The 21,856-nt window shown below is 40.8% G+C and overlaps 1 protein-coding gene across 6 annotated transcripts in view; it reads right to left on the reverse strand.

The window, feature by feature from the left end:
• Positions 1 to 20,020, reverse strand: part of ANO5 (anoctamin 5) — a 95,939-nt gene extending 75,919 nt beyond the window's left edge. Inside the window, exon 1 of one of the 6 annotated variants that reach the window (XM_043516679.1) lies at positions 19,574 to 20,020. In XM_043516679.1, the coding sequence (XP_043372614.1) occupies positions 19,574 to 19,634 (61 nt within the window). In that variant the 5' untranslated portion in view covers positions 19,635 to 20,020. The remainder of the gene's footprint in view (positions 1 to 19,573) is intronic. The other 5 variants (XM_038406709.2, XM_038406708.2, XM_043516681.1 and 2 more) reach the window with 5 other exon arrangements.
• Positions 20,021 to 21,856: the final 1,836 nt, after the last annotated feature.

A 21,856-nucleotide genomic window follows, 5' to 3' on the forward strand; every position in this document is an offset into this window, starting at 1 on the left:
CGATCTCCTACACAGTACAGGTCAAATCTTAAAATCCTTACTCAGTTTTTAGTCAATCTTTATTCAGGAAAAGTTCCCATTACAATAAATGGGGATTTTAGCAGAGACCTTGGATTTGACCCTTTGTCTCTCTCTTTCAAAGGATTATAAAGCTTCCCTTTGGTATAAAAGGCATCAGCTTTGGAAAAGGTCTGTTTTTAGCAAAAACCCACAAACAAGGGTCTAGTGGCACATTACTTAAATGGTATTTTAATGTGGTGGTGCTGGCAACTCTTTTCAACATCAACAAGTATTTGAATAGCTAGCAGTGCTAGGAGTTCTTTCCAATGTGAGCTATAATGAATATCATTCCGTACATATTATATGTCACAGGTATCATCAGCTGATCATATTGCAAAATGATACACATCTACATTGATAATCTTATCAATGACAGTTCCAAAAAGGAATATTCTTAATTGTGGTATTGGACATAGGGAGAACCTATGGTATTTTTAAACTGCTAGACATTTAGGAGGTATTTTAAATAAAGAGGAAACAAGATGCTGAAGAAGCCTCCCAAGGGTGGAGTGGCAAAATAGCAAACTCTGAAATTCCTGAAAACCGATCTAATTGTGCATTTCAGCTGTAACAAGTACTAGGCACTTGTTTTCACTGTAGTGTACTGTTTACATCTTCTATACCCTCAGGGCCAGATGTTTCCATTACTATGTGGCTGCACAAGAAGATGAAAATGCTCTGGATACCTGCTTAACTTGCACACATAGAGACGTGCCAAGGACCACCCTAATCTTTATATTCAAGAGAAGAGGTTCTGCATGAGCATGCAGCCATGATATACTGCATACTCCGAAGTCCACTGAAATCACTGGAGTTATATTGGTGTAAAATTGAAGTAACACAGTGGTTAATTTTATTATTATTTATTATTTGTATTAAATTGGTATATAGTGATCTCAACCTGGTGGGGGACCCTATGCACTAGCTACTGTACAAAGTAAGTAACAGTCACTGCCCCAAAGAGCTGACAGTCTTGAAGACTGTAACAGCTGGGTATAATTAATAAGCAGAGTGAATGGGATAACAATAATAAGATGGTTTACACAGACTAGGTGTGTGTACAATTTGTAGGTGTAATAAGATGATCAGAAGCAGTAAAGGCAGAACCAGGCCCTAGATTTACTGTTCAGTAGACAAGTTTTTTGAATTTCATTCCATTTCGACATTGGAATTCAGCTGCTCAGTTTCCCATTATATTTGTAATTTTCATCGCTTTTTGGTTCCCAGGCACAAGTTTGGTGATCTATTCCATTTCTTTTACCTGATCTCTACAGAAATATGAGTAAAATACAGGACCTATGGAAGTCATTGGGAGTTTTGTCACTGACTTCAGTGGGCCAGGATTTCACCTTCTATGCTTATAATCAAAGCAGCCATAACAAAAACAGAACACCAGAAAATTTTTTTATTGTTTTGTTTTGGACTTTTTTTTTAAAACAGTCTCATTACTGATTTCTATTTGGTTTTGTGAACTCCCAATTTGGAAAGCTCATGTTTTGTGCCCAAGATACTATAACAAAGATGGGATACCTTTTTGGGAACTAGCACTAGATCCCAGATCATCACAGAAAGAAATGTTTCCCATCAATCAATAAGATGATTTGGGCAATGGACCATGGTCCTCAGTGCTTACAGTATCTGATATAAGCATTAGTCTTTAAAACGAAGCGAAGTGAGCACAGACATCCAACTTGACAATGGCCTTGAAAATGGATATTTACTATACACGTGTCTATTACAGTTTTTACTTGTCAGCATGATACATTTACAGAACACTACAAATTTGCCAACTCCAGGCTCACCAATAGCCTAACTCATAGTTAAGAAAACCTCTTTGAATAGCAAACCACAGGCACTCTATAGTTTGAGGACAGACTGTAGAAAAATTAAAGGCCTGCCTATGATATATTTAGATGTGCTGCCTGCATATATGTGCCCCACCTACAGTTTTCATGGCTTGATGGTGTTCTGCTCTCTTGCCAAGTATTTGATAATGCTGAAGTTTCAGTTATCCCTATAACCTTGCTGAGAAGGCCACGTCATCTCCGGAGATTCCGTTATAAAACTGCACCACACCTAAAGAGATTCTTGCTTCTTAACAAAAAGAAAAGGAGTACCGGTGGCACCTTAGAGACTAACAAATTTATTAGAGCATACGTGCTTGGAAGCTTTTAATCAGTCACGGATACCCAAAAGGGTATACAAAAAGGTTCTGACCATAATCAAGAATTCCATGCAGAATAATCAGTGTGGTAAATTAACAAAGTTTTGATATTACACGGTTATGTTCATGAGTAACCCATATGTTCCTTTAAAATGTCTGTTTTCAAACTGAAGCCTGAAATGATCACCATTTACACTAGCAAGATAAAATGTGACCGCTGTTCTGGCTGAGAAAATACTATAATTAGTTCCTTACCCTATATTTATTCTTCATCTATAGATCCGTATGTTACTGTTGCATTACAAATGTAAAAACAAACATTCTAAGGGTTGCACAATAAGGTCCAGATTACAACTGGGTAAAAGGGCACCAGCAGACCGTTCCTCCTTGCTTACTTACTAGGGGCCAGCAACAATCAGTGGGAAGTACAAGCACTCCACTAGTATAAAATTCATAGTGGTACATGGATCCCCACAGGAGGATAGGATGAAACCAGGCACAGAATCTACAACCAGAATCTAGCCCTAATATAACTGAGTGTGAAAATGAACTCAATGGCCCAAATTTTGCTCTCAGTGACAATCAGGATCCAGACACCCCAAGGCGAGAACAGAAGGTTTAAACTCCAAAAACAAGCAGTTAAACCAACTGATTGCAAACTGTATTATTCTACTATAAAAGTATATCAAGTAAGATTTTTTATGAACGTTTGTAATGTTCTGAACTTAATAGTCATTATGAGATATGTATATATGTTATGGTTATGAATGTATATATGCATGCATCAGTGGTTCTCAATCCGCAGCCCAATCAGCACACAGCTGCAGCCTATGTGACGTCCTCAGGGCCATACAGGTTGCATATATAGTGTGTGGATGTGGTCCATAGAGAGAGCTGCATATGTGGCCCACAATGAGAAATAGGTTGAGAACCATTAGTATGTATCATATATAGATTATAATTGTAACTGTGCACCTTCATCATCACCTCACAATAGGGCAGTGTTTCTCAAACTTGGGACACCTCTTGTTCAGGGAAAGCCCCAGTGGGCTGGGCCAGTTTGTTTACCTGCCGCATCCGTAGATTTGGCCGATCGCGGCTCCCACTGGCCGCGGTTCGCTGTGCCCGGCCAATGGGGGCTGCGGGAAGTGGCGCGGGCCGAGGGTCGTACTGGCCGGGCACAGCGAACCGCGGCCAGTGGGAGCCACGATGGGCCAAACCTGCGGACGCAGCAGGTAAACAAACCGGCCGGGCCCACCAGGGGCTTTCCCTGAATGAGCGGCATCCCACGTTTGGGAAACACTGCAATAGGGCAATGAAACAATCAAGCAAGAAGAGGCTACCTCCCAAGGGTAAGGAACAGCTTCCATACCAGGAGAGACTAAAAAGATTAGAGCTGTTCAGTTTAGAAAAGAGAGGACTAAGGGGGAATATGATAGAGATCTATAAAATCATGAATTGTGTGGAAAAAGTGAATAGAGAAGAGTTATTTACCCTTTCACACAATAAAAAACCAGGAGTCACCTGATGAAATTAATACAAACAAAAGGAAGTGCCTTTTCACACAATACAAACAAACCTGTTGAACTCATTGCCCAGGGATGCTGTAATGACCAAAATATAATTGGGCTCAAAAAAGAACTAGATAAGTTCATGGAGGACAGGTCCATCAATGGCGATTAGCCAAGATGGCCAGCAATGCAACCCTGTGCTCAGGGTGACTGCCAGAAGCCAGGAGCAGAAGGCAGAGTTGGATCACTCCATAATTGCCCTGTTTTGTGCACTCTCCCTGAAGCTCTGGTACAAGCCACTGTCAGAGACAGATACCAGACAAGATGGACCGCTGTCTGACCCCAGCATGGTAGCTCTTTTGTTCTTTACCAGATGAAACTGACTCCAAGCACCTAGCTATTGTACAGCTCAAGAAAGCATCAAAGCACATGGGAAGAGCTTGAAACTGAAAAGAAAACCCCAGTCTTTGAAAACTAAGCAAGGAGGGAGTTTTCCCCTTTGAATATTTTCAGTGACTGAAGAGGAAAAAAAACTGCAAACTATTTTAAAATAGAAGGAGTTTGTACTGAAAGTTATCTAGAAACCAAGGGACAGCCTCTAGGAGCGAAACTGTCTATGGAATACTGGATCCCCCCTATAGATAGGGGTTTTTTCTGGGGAACTTTTTAAAAGCAATAGGTAACTTATATTAGAAAAAGGATTTTATCTAATATGGAAGTGTAAAGTCATTATGTTTATTTTCTGTGTAACCTGTGTATGCTTGTTTTCTTATTATTTCATCTTTGAGTGTTTCTTCTATTAAATAAATGTTTGTTTATTTAGACCACAAGCAGGTCTCTGGTATGAAAACTGTGTGTACTGTGTATGCCCAAGTGAACAGATAACTGGTGGATTGGTTTCTTACCTTCGGCGTGACGAACCACAGGGGAACGGTCCAAATGTTTGGTAATTAAGAACTTAGTGAGGATGGATCTGGAAACACACAGGACTGGAAGGGCTGTTGGTGTCACCCCGCAAAGAGTAATTAGGCTGATGAAAGCCAGGGTGAAACCTTATGCTTATGGGCTGGCTACTTGTGGCAGGGATCTGAACCATAGCCACAAGGCACAAAGACACCCCGAAGCTACAGAGTAGGTGGTGACAGAGCTCCTGACCAGTTTGGGCGATCCCCAAAACATCACAGTCATCCCAATGTAAATCCAGAATAACTCCACTGAAGTCACTGAAGTTAGACTGGATTACACCAATGTAAAAGAGAGCAGAATTTGTTCCTAAATAGGCAGGCTCAGGCACCACCCAGGGCACTTCATCTTGAGAGTGAGAGGAGGTGTTTCTGCTACCTGCTCTTGAGAAACACACACACCTGCAGGGTTACCTCCCAAAACTTATATAGAAACCAGCCCCATCCATCTTAGGTATTTTGCAGCATCTCTGACCATGATATCTAAATACCCACATTACAAGCAGCAACACCACAACTGGCACTAACCTGAACTCAGTGGATTTCCGAATGTATCCGATGAAGTGAGCTGTAGCTCACGAAAGCTTATGCTCAAATAAATTTGTTAGTCTCTAAGGTGCCACAAGTCCTCCTTTTCTTTTTGCGGATACAGACTAATACGGCTGCTACTCTGAAGCTAGATTTAAATTCACTTCAAAGTAAAATTTTAAAAAAATCAAGACTGAATGGAAGGGTTAAAAAAAAAAAAACCCAAAGAAATCAAACCTCAAAGTCTGACTATTGTGTGCACATCTGAAGAGATAACACACTAGAAATTCAGTAGCAATTAAATACAGGAAACAGAAGTCAGAATTGCAGAACCTATTTCTGCAGCTCAGTATTCACAAAAAGAAAAGGAGTACTTGTGGTACCTTAGAGACTAACAAATCTGTTAGTCTCTAAGGTGCCACAAGTACTCCTTTTCTTTTTGCGAATACAGACTAACACGGCTGCTACTCTGAAATCAGTATTCACAGTATATGAATGGTATGATGGAACCACGCACAGGAAAATGAGCCTGTGTCATCCATTCAGACCTTTTGGCAGATTTCTGAAATGTAATATATTACTAAGGATCATAATAAGGAGGGCTCAAGTGCTCTACCATCTCTGTTCATAGTAATTTCTACACACTTTTGAGAATTATGAAAGAGGTAAATGTTGCATCAATCCCAACCCAGGGAGTAAAAGGCCTAAAAGCAGACCTGCTTCAGCTCTGATGTTCCAGGTGAGTGTGGATCCATTGGCATCCTTCTCCATACATTCAACAAGGACAAGGGAGCAGCCAATGTGACAACACAGGAGTGGAATTAGTGCTTTGCAGCCTGGTAAGAGAGGACTCAGAAAGTCTGCTTACATGGGCTTTTCCCGGGCGGGGGGACCAAAAACAATCAAAAAGTTATTAGAGCACTTTGTACAGAAAATTCAGTGTACCAAGATAGACCTCAAATGTGATATTCTGCAGGTGAGAAAAAGGGAGTTTCAGAAATGATGAATTCAAGTTCTCTTGTTAGAAATAATGCCTGGGGTAAGTGAGGAGGGAAGGTGTGATCCAGTTCAGGATCTTCCCTCAAGATCCCAACTGCAAGACCTAGACTACATTATAAAATTGTGTCATATTCAAACATAATTGTGAAGAGTTGGGTTAGATAATACAATGATAACCGATTTCAGAGTAGCAGCCGTGTTAGTCTGTATTCGCAAAAAGAAAAGGAGTACTTGTGGCACCTTAGAGACTAACAAATTTATTTGAGCATAAGCTTTTGTGAGCTACAGGTCATTTCATCGCTGTAGCTCACGAAAGCTTATGCTCAAATAAATTTGTTAGTCTCTAAGGTGCCACAAGTACTCCTTTTCTTTTCACAATGCTAACCATTACTGACTCACAAGTCAGTATAACACGATGGTTTGCCCCATCAGCTGGAGAGCCTGGGGCTAAGCCAACCTTAATTACAGGATGAGCCCCACATGAAAGGAATCAGATGATTCCTGTATAAAAGGAACCAGATTTAGCTATTGAGAGGGCCTGGCTGGAGTGAAGAGTTAGACAGGGAATTAGAAGGTGCTGGAGGAAGCGAATACATCTGATGAAGTGAGCTGTAGCTCACGAAAACTTATGCTCAAATAAATTTGTTAGTCTCTAAGGTGCCACAAGTACTCCTTTTCTTATAGCAGGAAAAGAAAGCTTTCCAGGGAAGCTTAGGAGAGACTCTCAACAAACAGGGAAGGGAGTGGGCACCTCAGAGAGAAAGTAAAGAGGTGAGGTAGGAAGTGTCCTAGGGAAAACCTCAACATGAGTCAAGAAGCTGACCCTAGCAGTGCAGTACAGGACCTTAGGCTGGAACCTACAGTAGAGAATTGGACTAGATTCCCCTACCAGCCCTGAGAATGGGTTTACAAACCTGTCACAATGGTTGCTGAGTCCAGCAAAGAGGCTGTAGGTTGAATGGAGGGCTCTCTGAGGAAGCGCCCCAGAGAGGCAGCAGTGCTTCTATATCCTGGGAAATTTCTCCAAATCTGGGAATTTTTTAAAAGCATGTGCTCTTCAGTTTCCCAATTTGCCCTGCAATTTCCCAAGGTGAAACATTTTACTCCCAAATTCCCAGATTTGGGGAAATTTCCCAGGATATAGAAGCACTGCCTAGTGCCAGAAATTTCCCAAACTGGTAAAAAATTCCCAGAGTCTAGGAATATTTCACCAGATTTGGGAAATTTTTAGCACTAGGTTGGAAAAAGTTGGCATCACGATATAGAAACACTGAGAGGCAGAAGGATTTTTGTTTCTATTAAAAACAGTTTTGGATTTTCAGTTTGGACAGCTGACCTAGGAAGGGTAGACTAAAGACTATGACCTAGCCAGAGCAGCTGAGCTGCTGAATGAGTTTCCAGACATAGGAAGTGCAACAGCACTGGAGTGACTTCAGCTAGGAAGTGCTAGCCCAGTGAGGAGCTGCCATGCCTAGCCATGAGAGGGGCGCCTAGCAGTAAGTAGACTTGGTTAAGGTCCGCCTATCATTTATTAAACCTTGGTGATATGAGAGAGTTAATTTGGACAAGCCTCAAAGCTGTTTGGAAGCAAGTATTGACAACTACAGTATATTATGGTCAAAACTGTCAGTACTCCATTGCCTTAATATAAGCTATATAATAACATTAATATTTAACTTTGTTCAAATGCATGGGTATGTCAATAAGACATCTTTCAATTAAATACACTAAAACTAGTATTTTAAACATCTAATATATTTTAAAGATTTTAGTATATTAATGACTGCTGATACTGTAAAGTGCCAAAAATTAACAGTGCTACTGTAGTATGTTGACTTCATCTAATCGCATTCAAGTCCTGATTGACGCTAAAACTTTACCCATTGCTGATATAAAGTCAATAATGTGTGTGGCTGAACTGGTGCTGAACACAGTTTAACTGCAACTGTAGATCAAGACTTACCTTGTTCACCTCTGGTTCAGAAAACTAGCATTAAAATCTGTCCCCATAACTTTCTGAAATACTGCTGAACGTGGTTTGTTCTGGTCTACAGCTCCTGTTAAATTGTGTTCGGCAGCAGTTTGTCTGCATCCATGCTAACATTCACTATCAGCAATGGGTAACTTTCCTGGTGTAGAACTGGCAAACAAAATAGGGGTTTTTTTATGACCGATGTTTAACCAAATCTATCACAAATGGTTCATATTACTGGGAGTATAGTACACCTAATAATAAGTCCTTAACCAGTATTTTAAAAAATAAGTTTCCATCCATCTTAGATATTATCCCTGACTCACACTGTTGACCTTTTTGCATATTACTGCCTTACAGTGAAAAACAAATTTGACATTCCAAAGGTGAGATCTTGTTATAATTGCAACAAATATCCAAACAATACAAGATTATTTTTTTCTTCCTTCCCTACATGTATACACAGGAACAACTGAGAATATTTAATTAGCTTTATCTAGGGCATTACTGTGCGATGCAATGAAGCCTACCCGGCAATCACATCCTCCTTTAATTCAGCCTCTTGATAATAAAACAGTTAGTACCAATGTTCATTGAATTGCTATTTATCTCAAACAACATAAATCTGTAGAGAAAGCTGTCGTGTGTCAGAGATAATGTTACTGTTACGTACCTTTATTTAACAATGATCAGAACCACTTGCAACTCCTTAGAAGGCTCATTATTTTTGTGAATATCTTTTATTAAAGTATCTTGGGTTAACAACTAAATATTTGACATTTTAGTATAATTTTTAAAAGCATTTTTGGTAGTTATCATTCCTTAGGATAATATCCAATCAACTGAAAAAGAGTACATTGCAAGCCTCCTCATCTAGACACGTGACACTGCCCTTCCATTTTATGTAGCAGCTGTTCAGTATTGCAGCAAGAAGTGCAAACTTTCTACAGTAAGAACAGCCAAGAATGTCTGATGGATGAAATACGCTCATTTAGAAAAGTTTATCTCAGTGCTTAATCTTTTCTCCGGGGCAACAGCAACAAACCTCTCATGCTCCAGTCCAACATCCTGTAGTTAAGGAGTGTTGACTAAAGCCAACTAGTCTGCATTTACAGTGCTTTTCAGACTTTATCTCTAAAGTATTTGAATGTTTTAGTAGTATGAAAAGATTTGCTCAGAGGAATGTAGAGGCAGCTGCACCCTAGTAAATCAGAAAAGATTTTTTCCCCCTTTAGCTACATGATATATTCTTGGCACCTCTGCAGCTGTGTATGACTCAAATTGAAATGAAAATGCCAGGATTCTACTGTGTGAGGGGAGCTAAACAGCAGAAGCCACAGAAGGGAATTCAACACTCCTCTGCAACTCTTTGTGGGTGAAATTCACTGCTATTCAAAAAGCCCTGGCCAATGTGTCACTTATAAACTGAGGAGTTAAGGGTCATAAATGGTGGAATGGTTTTGTGCTGGGCCGATCAACAGCACTGCATTTGGGTAAGACTGTGAAGTAACCAGTGAGCTATGTTTCAGAGTAGCAGCCATGTTAGTCTGTATTCGCAAAAAAGAAAAGGAGTACTTGTGGCACCTTAGAGACTAACAAATTTATTTGTTAGTGAACTATGTGGATGTAATAGCCACAAATGCCACAACTGATGGCTTACATTACATAATGAAGTACTTTAGTATGAAGATTATGTTGCTAATGCAGATGTGTACTGTACTGGTATTCTGCCCCAGAGCATGCTGCTGTTTGCTAAGCCAGATAAGAATTGAAAAGTGCTGGGGACACAATGCATTTTTCTTTAAATTAACAGGATTTATATAATAGAATCATAAGTGATTTAATATGGATGTGGCATACTATGATTTACATGTATTGATAAACAAATTGCTTAACAATTTTGGCTTCTAAACTCAAAGTGGATTTTGATTTAACTACTTTATTTCTATTATAGTTCTCTACATCTTTAGCTAGACTGCAAAAGATAACTGCATATGATACCATCTTGCACTAAAAATCTCAAAACAGATTTTCAAATGGTGTAATCTGGTCTAGTTCTATGGAAGTCAATGGAGCTACACAGACTTACTTCGAAGCAACTATAACAATTTATGCCAGGTAAGACTCCAGTTTGAAATGTTTACAATGGCTTTGGTTTTTTAAAAAACACATGAGTTGCTTTGCAGCACTGTGGAGTGACGGGCACATCGGATGTACTGTATGTATATGAGTCAGCTGCATAGCTCAGTCTATATTTGGCAAGAGTAAGCTGCAGAAAAGATTCCGCACCCTTTTCTCTGGAGGAAGCTGCCACTTGAGTGTTCATTAGATACTGAACTAACTGCTTTACTTCAGTGTTGTATTAGAGACTTCTAAGGGTTTAATGTGAAAGTTTAGACCCAGATTGGCTGAGGAGCTTTCAAAGTATGTAACAGCAAACCTTTCAAACCTCTGGAAATTCTCATCACACGCCCATACCCTCATGTCCCACCACACACATGGGAAAACATCTCCTTCTGAAAATGACACGTTTCAGAGTAGGAGCCGTGTTAGTCTGTATTCGCAAAAAGAAAAGGAGTACTTGTGGCACCTTGTGGCCATTTCCAGCAGTTAACAAGAATGTCTGAGGAACAGTGGGGGATGGGTGTGGGGGGAGATATAACATGGGGAAATAGTTTTACTTTGTGTAATGACCCATCCACTTCCAGTCTCTATTCAAGCCTAAATTAATTGTATCCAGTTTGTAAATTTCATTCAAGAAATATAACATTCAAAAACCAGTCGGAGAACAATTTACTCTCTGGTCACTCCATTACAGACCTGAGAGTGGCTATCCTTCAACAAAAAAACTTCAAAAACAGATTCCAAGGAGAGACTGCTGAATTGGAATTAATTTGCAAACTGGATACAATTAACTTAGGCTTGAATAGAGACTGAGAGTGGATGGGACATTACACAAAGTAAAACTATTTCCCCATGTTATCTCTCCCCCTCCCCCCACCATTCATCAGACGTTCTTGTTAACTGCTGGAAATGGCCCACTTTGATTATCACCATAAAAGGTTTTCTCCTCCCCCCACCCCCCCGCTGGTAATAGCTCATCTTAAGTGATCACTCTCTTTACAGTGTGTATGATAAAATCCATCGTTTCATGTTCTCTGTGCGTATATATAAATCTCTCCACTGTATTTTCCACCGAAAGCATCCGATGAAGTGAGCTGTAGCTCACGAAAGCTTATGCTCAAATAAATTTGTTAGTCTCTAAGGTGCCACAAGTACTCCTTTTCTTTCTTCTGAAAATGCTCTCTAATATATTTTCTCCAGCTTGATGTGTATTCAGATTCCCCCCAACAGGAGTGTCAACAATACAACACCATCAATACAAATTTATTTTGTACAAGCTGACAGCATTCCACACTTCAGCTTTACTTATATATCTGTATCAGTCACTCTCATAACCTTAAAGTGTTATTTAAATGGTAGAAATCTCACAGAAAAGGCTGGTGGCCTTTTGGGGGGGCGGGCTCTGATGGAAAAGTAAAATGTGAATTTTATTTTTTTTATTTTTTTTCTCCTCTGCTCCATAACTAATTACTAGAGTGTGAAAAATCCACATCTCAGGGCAAGTAAGAAGCTTTCCTGGACTAGCAAGGGGACTAATGCTATTGACCTCTGCAGCATCTGAGCTTTCATTTATTTTTTTTTTTTAAAAAGTTTCTAGCCTTTATGGTTGCAAATCCAGATTTGAATCACTTGCACACCAAAACAGACAGCTCCAATGTGTTTCTGCTGCTGCTGCTTGGTCTCATTAATTTTAACTGTTGCACTTCTGAACTCCCTGCCTTGAATGAATGAACTGTCCACAAGCAGATCATATTTTATACAGATTTCTTCATTATTAGAAATTGTGCAATTAATGTTGGTTTGCTGATTCTTCATAGCAAATATACAATTATTCAATATTCAGAAATCACTATTCAACCTAACTCACATAGTGTTGTTTCTGTTCCCTCATTGGGTGACTTAGGGTTTGCAAAGTATACTTCTGCATCCCCTCAAGACAAATTCCTTTTCATTACAATTTTTTTTCTTGATTAAACAAATGTTGTCTAGGGGTCCATAATTTGCTTTCAGAGAAAATTCATCCAAACAAAATTTTGCTCAAACGGATGTTCATGACAGTCAAGTGAAAATGTATGTACAAACATGTCACCTAACGCATCACATGCACATAACATAAGGCTAACAAAGCACACCTGCTTAAAGTTAACATTAAGTGTGCTTTTAAGAGCTCTGATGAAGAGGGATGGACTAAAAGTTTAAGCAGGTGCTTAACTGCTTTGCTGAACTGGGGTCTTGATAATTAAGGCCAAACTTTTCAAACATGGGTGTCTAAGCTTAGTGTGCAATCAATTTTACCCCTGAGTTAGCACAAGCTGTTCCTCACTATACCACATAAAAGCAAAAGAGCATATGGTTTAGGCCCCACTCCTGCAGTATGTTCCACAAGGATGGTCCCTGAACTGACACATGTATAGCCCATTGCAGGACTGGGCTTTAATCACTGAATTGACTAATCTTTAAATGTGTAAAATGTGCAGCAATAACTATACTCCACAGGCTGGTAAAAGGGCAATTTTCAGTTTACTGATTCCCTTTGTTTTTGTAAGGGAACCCTTTCAATATTGGAAAATACTGGCAATTAAATTAATAGGTTTTCGTTTTTATCGGATGAGCTCTAAAGAATCCAATCTGAACTCAAGCGAAGTGGATGCAACCCTAAAATAAAATCTAATTAAAGAGCTGCCTTCCAAATTAACACATCTAATTTGAGTGGAACTCAGTGTTGACCATTCTCATTATTAGAAGTCCTGTGGGTGTAGAGTTTTTCTTCACTCCAACTGCTGGAATCTTGGGATTATGTGAAAATCTCAACTTTCATTTTTAAAAAATTTGTAAATTTCTAACCTCATGGTTGAATAGAAAAGCTAGAAAATATGGCCTGTATGTGCCATAAAGGCTCTAACCAAAGATAAATTAAAAGAACCCAAAAGGCATTATTTTTTGTTAAAATCTCATGAGTTTTAAACCAATCTCATGATTGTCAGACCTGACTCTTGATTTTGACCGCTTGAGCCTCCCAAAACTGGGAACAGTATGGGGAGGGGGGGTGAACAGACAGGATAAGTTTCTGATACTGACTCCAGACTGTTGGATACTGATGGGAAATTACAATATGTCTCCATGGAAATCAAAGGTTAAACTAGAATTAACTGAGAGCATGATCCAATAGCTACTAAAGTGAGTGGGAGTCTTTCCATTACTTCAATGAGCATTGGATTGGGTGCTAAAATGTATTAAAATAATGGGGCCAAATTGGAGTAAATTAGCACAACTCTATTGACTTTAGTGGAACTATACCAATGACCAACAGAAAAGAATTTGGTCCAATTATTCTGTTATGCACTGTCAGGCTGGATATCTAGACTAACTCCTGCTCCTTCATCTCCATGATACCAAAGGCATAATGTAGACATATCCAAGCTAACTTTGATCTAGTAGGCCTGCACCATAGTCCATGCTGCTACAGCTACACTGCTATTCTAGTTAGCTTCGATCTAGCTAGAAACCTCTTCTGATTAGTGCAGACATACCGTAAGACCTGGTCTACACTAGAAATTACATCAGTCTGACTGTCTCTCAGTGGGGTGTGAAAAATTCACACACTCTGAGCGATGCAATTAAATCAACACAACACCTGGTGTAGATAGCACTAGGTGGATGGGAGAATTCTCTCCTCAACCTAGCTACTGCCTCTTTGGGGGGCCGGGGGGTGAGATTACCTACACCTATGGGAGATTCCCCTCCTGTTGGTGTAGATCAGTGTTTTCACTTAAATGATATAGCGGTGTAGCTGCACTGCTACAGCATTTTAAGTGCAGACAAGTCCTAAGAGTGCTAAAGAGCTAGTACATTCAGACTTAATAAAAGGCAAGGGAGTGACACTTTCCAAATCGAATTAAAATATTAACAGAGGAAAATAGACTTCATGTGAACAGAGACATCCAAATCCAGGATTGAATACCATACAAACTTATTTTTAAATTCTTTTAATTTTTCCGATAACTTTAAAGTTAATACACAATCCAGTTGTGGCCAAAAAATTGAATGAAGTTTCACCTTATGCAACTTTCCTTGTCCTGAAACAATGTTTTTATATGGAAAGTGCTCCATTTGTAACTTACCATAAGCAAGTCTATAATTCATACATGCTAAAGAATTAATAACTTTACCTGACATTATCCAAACTGCATTTAGACCATGATTCAGCACAGCATGTAAGCATGTATTTAAATCCCACTGAAGTCATGCTGTAGTGATGTGCTGAATAGATTGATTTAACCCCACGCTTAAAGTTAAGCATGTTTTTAGATGCTGTGCCAAGTGGGAGCAGATTTCCGCAATACTTAAATGCTGTGTTGAAATAGGGCAACATTCATTTTCTGATTAAATGCACTAAAACACTTACCATATGTATTTGCATTTGTATAAACCAGTAATATTGAAATTAGCTGGGTCCAGTTCCAAATTGTAAACTGTCCTACTATGAAATACACTGAATTTTTTTGTTGTCCTTTTGGTTAGCCAAAATCTATTTAAGTTGTTCATCTACTTTTGACACACGCAGTTACATCTCAGCTTTTCTATTAAATAAATTCCATCCACAATTTACATGTTTTCTGATTTTTAAGGAGGTTTTTTTTATGTTGCCTCTTACAAACATATTTTCTGAACTGTTTCTAAACTTACAGGCTTGTTTTTCAGCACATAAGGGTAATTTTTCAAACATTGTTCAGGTTAATAAATCTTCCCATTCTAGTTCAAATCCTCCTAGAACAGGATATCCTGTTCAGTTCTTCTATACATGGACAAGAAATTATTATTCCTATTACTGAATTTTACTGAAAATTACTGAAGTTTATTGTAGGACTGAACACAGAATATTCTAATTTCATTTTCCAGTGTAAATCCAAGTGATTAAACTGAAATAAGTGGAGTTTGCCCTGGATTAAATGAGATCAGAATATCGCCCAGAATGATTAGTTATTAGACTATAATAACTTATTACAAGTGCACTCAGAGAAAACATTAGCTTCTTCTGTCATTTTGTTACTTTATTTTCTCAGATATGAAAAGACGAATAAGATAACAAGCAATATAAATAAGTGTCCTGGAATTTAGGTTATTACTGTCAAATTCTTTGTGTTGTATTAATTATTCTGAGTTCAAACTGTATATGTGGTTTATGCAATTCTTCTTCAAAATACGAAGAACTACTGCAGGAAAGCAATACATTCTGCAACATGGCACTGAACTGTATACCAGCTTTCTCATGGTCCAGAGCCTTGGGGCTATACTCCACAACAATGCTACTTTATCATTAATTTTTCATGTAAAAAACAAAGGAGAGAGCCAGCTGCTACTCAAGAAATATTCCCAGTCAATGCCCACAGTCTCCTGCCTTTTATTATTAGTTTCAGATTTCCCAAGTGATGTCTGACATGCCTTTAAATTTACGAGAATAGGAAGAAATAAAATTCTTCAGTAAAAAACTTTGTCACGCCCATGAAGATAGGGGACCATTACCATTCCCTCTTGCGGTAAAACCACAGGAGTGAGGCAAGAAAGTCTAGGAAACTCAGTTTCCTTGAAGTGCTACACTCCAAACCTTCTCCTTTGAGGGGGACTTCCAAATCCAAAGATAGGAAGCTGCAGTCCCAGGTAGACCTGTAACTTTCCTCCCCTTATACTATCATTGTTCTCCCACTACTCAAGTGCCTGAAGGGACTGCAGTTGTACAACAGGTGCAAAGGCACATTAACTCCTATGCAAATATGAACCAGGCTTAGAGGAAAATATGTTCAGGTTGCTCACTTTGCTTTGCCTCTCCTGACCCACAGACCTTTGCATACAGGGCCTATAGGATATATAGTTGAGGGGTTTTATACTGTCACCCCGTCACTGTAGTATCTGAATACCTATAGGCTGGAAAAGCTTCTACATGCTCAGTGAGAAGCTATTATCATGAGTAATTGCATTAGAATAGCCCCTACAGAATCCAATCAAGGCTCAGCATCCCTTTATGCTAGGCATTGTAAAAATATACATAATGTCTCTACTATAGGGCCTATTCTGCAGAGCTGTTGCGCCAATCAACCCATACCCACTTTCTGTGACTTCTAATACACCTTGGATGACTTCTGTTTCCTTACACTTTTATTATTTAATTGGTGCATATAGGTCAAGATCTGTTTCGCAGCACATCTAGGGAAAACATTAATAATTCAATGTTCTGAAGTGGAAGGACAATTTACATGATCTGAAAAAAAAAAGTCAAAATTGGTCTTATTCCCTGTTTGCTTCTTTATGAAGAAGGCTTGAAAAGGTCTGTGTTTTGCTCTTTGTTGTTTGTTTTGTTTTAAAGAGTGGGCAAGTGGTTTTGCTTAGCTTTTCCTTCAGAAGTACTAAGAGTGTGGTACTAACTTACTGGAAAACTTCATCTGTGATTTTAGTTTTGCAACTCATCTTTATATATTAGTGTTTCTAATGTCATGGCATTTACTCAGATAACCATGATGAAAGTATAGACCCCCTACGTAATTACCTCACTGGTGAGCAGCTGTGGCTATTGATTAATAACTTGACATTTCGTACTGTACAAGTACATCCAGAATGTCCTCAATCCAACAGAAGATGTAACAAGGCTAATACTTGAGGCAAGAACTGTACTTTTCACTGGTTGAAGAAAATACTTTTGGAGACATTATGACCTCAAACGTTACCAGATCTGATACTCCAGTGCTAGATAATTATGCATATGTTTACCAAAAAAAAAATAAAAAATTAAGAAGCAGTTTACTAGCTATATGTTAACACTTTAACAAACACTAAAACCCAACCCTAGAAAATTGTCTAGGAATCTGATGGTTACAAGTTGCTTTGCATATGTGTCAAAAAACTAAAGCAATGAAAGGATTCACCATACTCCAAATCAATTTTGCCAAAAAAGTTTCTAAAATATGTATTAACGGTTTCTCATTTGTAATATTTGCTATGTGGTAGGGTTGTCATTCTTTATATGACCATGGAAACTTAAAACTAGCAGGAAAAGAGTGTGCTTCTCCTTAAATTTTCTGTTTAACTAATATATATATATATATATATATATATATATATATATAAATATATATAAAAATAAAAGGAGACATAAAAAGTTACTGTGTACTTTGTAAATATTAATCTTTCCTTTTACTCATGAGGAAAACTTCATCTCAGGCTACTACAGAAAAACAACTAGTTGAAATATATTACGAAGTACTTTAGTCGGTCAGTTTTAGGCACATCTTATGAATTTCAGTGCTTAGGTGAACTGGGGGAAAGACAAGCCAGGCAGAATTCCCCACATGGCTCCGATAATGTACTGCTGATCAGCAGGCTCAAATACCCCACTCCTTCCAGTACCATCAAATATGAATATGGGCAAATATTCAGTGGGCATTAGCTTCAGAACACACAAACTCACCATGAACGTAGTGATATCTGAACTGTGTACCCAGAAAAGCTGTCACCGCAAATAGCTCCTGGTAGTTAATTTTCCATTTGATATTGCTCACTATCAAACTCCTTAAAAGCAATACTGTCAAATGCTTGCCTTCAAGGCCAAAACGTGATTGATTTCAATACTTTGAATCTGATGAGGAAAGTCCACTAGATTCTCAAAGGTGTTTTGGTGCTGGTTTGTTTTTAGTCCTGATAGTTGTTGGTTTGGGAATGCTCATGAACTCTGAAGCAACATTAAACTAACGAACTCCAGTTTCAGAATTCCTCTTCTATTAATCTGTAATACTGGTGCACAAACAATGGATCTCATCGTGCACCTACTAAAGTCAGTGGATATTTTCTATCATCTTTAGTGAGAGTAGAAGCAGACTGATGTTGCAATAAGACTGGTGCACAAACAATGGATCTCATCGTGCACCTACTAAAGTCAGTGGATATTTTCTATCATCTTTAGTGAGAGTAGAAGCAGACTGATGTTGCAATAAGAAAGTTATGCTGTTAGACAATGGCATCCATGTTAATTTCAACTGCATTCGAAAAGAAAAAAAATATTGTGACCAGTGTGATATGGCAAAAGCCTCCCTTTTCAAGCTTTACAGAGGGTATTACAAAAAATCAAAATCAAAGGAGTTTTATTTAAAATATAAATATTTCTCCAGAAGTTTATTTGTTTTAATAAAAAGGGGGGAGTGTACACAAGTACTCCGGGCACCTAAAAAAAATCAGCTTCAGGATCGCAAATCATTACAGACCAGTGGTATTCAAACGAGGGTCTGCAGATTATGTTTTAAGGGGTCCGCAAAAGGTGGTGGTTACCATAAAACAGTAGTTTTCAGCCTGCGGTCCATGGACCCCAGAGGGTGCCGACCCTGTCTAAGATTTCCCAAAGGGTCTGCATCTCCATTGGAAATATTTTAGGGGTCTGCAAATGAAAAGAGGTTGAAAACCACCATGACAGACTAATCCTGTCCCCCAATTGCAAAAGGCTGCAGCCCCACTGCCCATCATTGCTCAAGCCAGGGGGCTTCTCTGGGAGTCCATTCATTGGCATGACAAGCTCTAAAGAAAGCGGAGCAAAGCACAGAGAGAGGGGAGCAGCAAGCAGCGGCCCCCAGGCAGAGTTCTGCACCAGAGCTGGAAGCTGTAGCCCCTGGGTCTACGGAGCCACAGGGTCAGAAGGCACCGCAAGGGTCATCTGGTCTAAGCCTCTGCCAAGATGCGGGATTTGACGTGCCGAAAGCACTGAGCGTGCTGCCACCAGGACGGGGAAGGTGCGATCTCCCACCTCGGAAGAAGGGAAGGATGTGGGGAAGGCTCCAACATAGGGGAGAAGGAGGCAGCTCCCTACTGGGGCGCGTGGGCCTTGCAGCGGCCCCTGAACTGCCTAAAGCATCGCCGCCCACGCCTTATTCCCCGTCCGTGGCACCCTCTCTGCCCAGGCCTGCGGGAATCCCCCCGCTGCGGCCGCTGCTTTCGGGCCCCGGCGTCGCCACAAGCCCCCGGCAGGGCAACCACGGCTCCCCGGCTCGCTCCGGCCGCCCAGCGCCCCACGCCCAGCCGCCCACGGCACCGTTAGGTCCCAGGCAGGCGCTGAACTCCGCCAGCCCGGGGCGCCAGAGATCCGGGCTCCCCGCAACCAGGGCCGGCTTTGGAGCAGCGCTGCCCGGAGGGCAGCCCCTGTGAGCGCCTGGCTCCGGGGCGGGGCCACACGGACAGACAAACAGCAGCGCCCATCCCCGCGGCGGCAGGCACCTACCATCCGTGGCCAGCGCCATCTCTATGAGGGTCTCGCTGTCCTTCCTCCCCAGCCTGTTCATGGCTGCTCCGCTCACCGGGCCCTGCGCGAGACTGAGACCCCGGAGCAAGGCGGCAGCAGCAGCAGCAGCAGCAGCAGCAGCAGCAACCCCCCCCCCCCCTTCCCGCTTCCCGCTTCCACTCCTCCCTCTCCCCTCCCCTCCCCTCCCCTCCCCTCGCCGGCTGCGGCTGCTCCGGGAGGACGCCGGGCTTCCGCGCCCGCCCGGGTGTCGGGTTACGCCGTCAGCTGGGAGCGGGGGCGCGCGGGCTGAGTCAGGGTCTGCGGCGGGGCTGGGCTTGGGTTACCAAGCAACAGGCTGCCTGCGCATTTCTCCCCGCTCCAGCTGGAGCGGGCGGGGGCGGCGCCTGTGCCGGCAATGATGCCCGCTGCTGGTGCTGCCGCCGGGATGCCTCTCCTTGCCCACACGCGGGCTCCTAATCCCATGCATCTGCTGTTTCCACCCCAGAAGCCGGTGCAGCGGCCGTATACGGCTGGCTTTTTTTCCTTGCGCCAAAATGTCTGGGTCGAGCTTCGTTTTAGCAGAGAAAACGTGTCCTGAAACGTTGGTACCTAGAAAAGTAAAAGGTGCGTGGAGTGCTGCCGAGTTATCGAAAGCGGTTCCTTGTTCACTACAACGGCCCAAAGCGAAAGCAGACTAGCCAGTGAACGGGAAAGACATGTAGCGAGACCATTCCAGGCGATTCTCCTTTGACAGACGCCGAAGCGGGATTGGAGGAGGAAAGCCCTTTCAGCCTGAGCTTGTGCTATGTAAAGCCCCGCGTGGAAGAACCTTCAGAAATATTGATAGGAGAAGTAGACAAATAAGTATCCAAGGTTCACATTCTTGGCGGAGCAGGGCAATGTGGGGGCCATTAAATCAAAGAACAGAGCAGATAAATATAGATCTTTCTCTTGTTTTTCTCTATCATACCATGGTGCTGCCCGAAAGTTGGCATCATACAGAAGCTGTTACAGTTTGGTGTAGTCCCTTAGAATGAATTTCCCCTTAGGGAGGATGAACACTATTGAAGGATTAAGCACGTGGAATGTGTTTAGGATTAAACATTTATTATTCTTGGCTGCACCTATTAAGGAGGAGCAGACAACCACACAGGGAAACCCTGTAACCTGCATGACTGCCATGCCTCTGAGTAATGTATATATGGTATTTGGGCTATTTTCATAGAATATGAGGGTTGGAAGGGACCTCAGGAGGTCATCTAGTCCAACTCCCTGTTCAAGGCAAGACCAATCCACAATTTTTGCCCTAGATCCCTAAATGGCCCCCTCAAGGCTTTTGTTTTATGCCAGATGCTTCCTGTACCAGGTGATCTTGCAAATGGACTAACATGGAGTTTGACTGGAAGCTAATAAAGGACTAAGCCCTGTATCATGCAGTGTCTGCTCTCATCCTTATCCAAAGGATCTAGACCAGTGGCTCTCAACTTTTTCAGACTACTGTACCCTTTCAGGAGTCCGATTTGTCTTGCATACCCCCAACTTTCACCTTACTTAAAAACTACTTGCTTACAAAATCAGACATAAAAATACAAAAGTGTCACAGCACATTTACAGAAAAATTGCTTACTTTCTCATTTTTACAAAGTAATTATAAAATAAATCAATTGGAATATAAATATTGTACTTACATTTCAGTGTACAGTATATAGAGAAGTATAAACAATTCATTGTATACAATTTTAGTTTGTACTGGATTTGCTAGTGTTTTTTGTGTAGCCTGTTGTAAAACTAAGCAACTATCTAGATGAGTTGCTTTACCCTCTGGAAGACCACTAATTACCCCCAAGGGTACACATATTCCTGGTTGAGAACCACTGATCTAGACCAAGCAGAGCTAGTAGGAATGACTGAGAAGTGATTCCCCCTGAAAGAAATAGTGGTCTGACAGTAGGAGGAGCTTTTTGGTTTTGCTTATAAAGGCATAACAAGATCTAATGGCTGGAAGTTGAAGTTAGATAAATTCAACCTTGAAATAAACTGAAATAACAGAGAGGGCGACTAAACCTTGGAGCTGCTTACCAGGGGAGGGTGTGGACCCACCATTGCTGGGAGTGTTTATGATTAAAGTCAATATCCTTCTAAAAAAGATGTGCTTAACTCCAGTTTCTGGGAGAAATTCTACAGCTTGTGTGTGCAAGAGGTCAGGCTGGATGGTTGTGACCTTGGAGTCTTCTGGCCTGGGAGTCTGTGCACCTGTGAATCTATGAGTTCCTCCTCTCAATT

This window comes from Dermochelys coriacea, chromosome 6, assembly GCF_009764565.3.
Source record: "Dermochelys coriacea isolate rDerCor1 chromosome 6, rDerCor1.pri.v4, whole genome shotgun sequence".
Taxonomy (NCBI): domain Eukaryota; kingdom Metazoa; phylum Chordata; order Testudines; family Dermochelyidae; genus Dermochelys; species Dermochelys coriacea.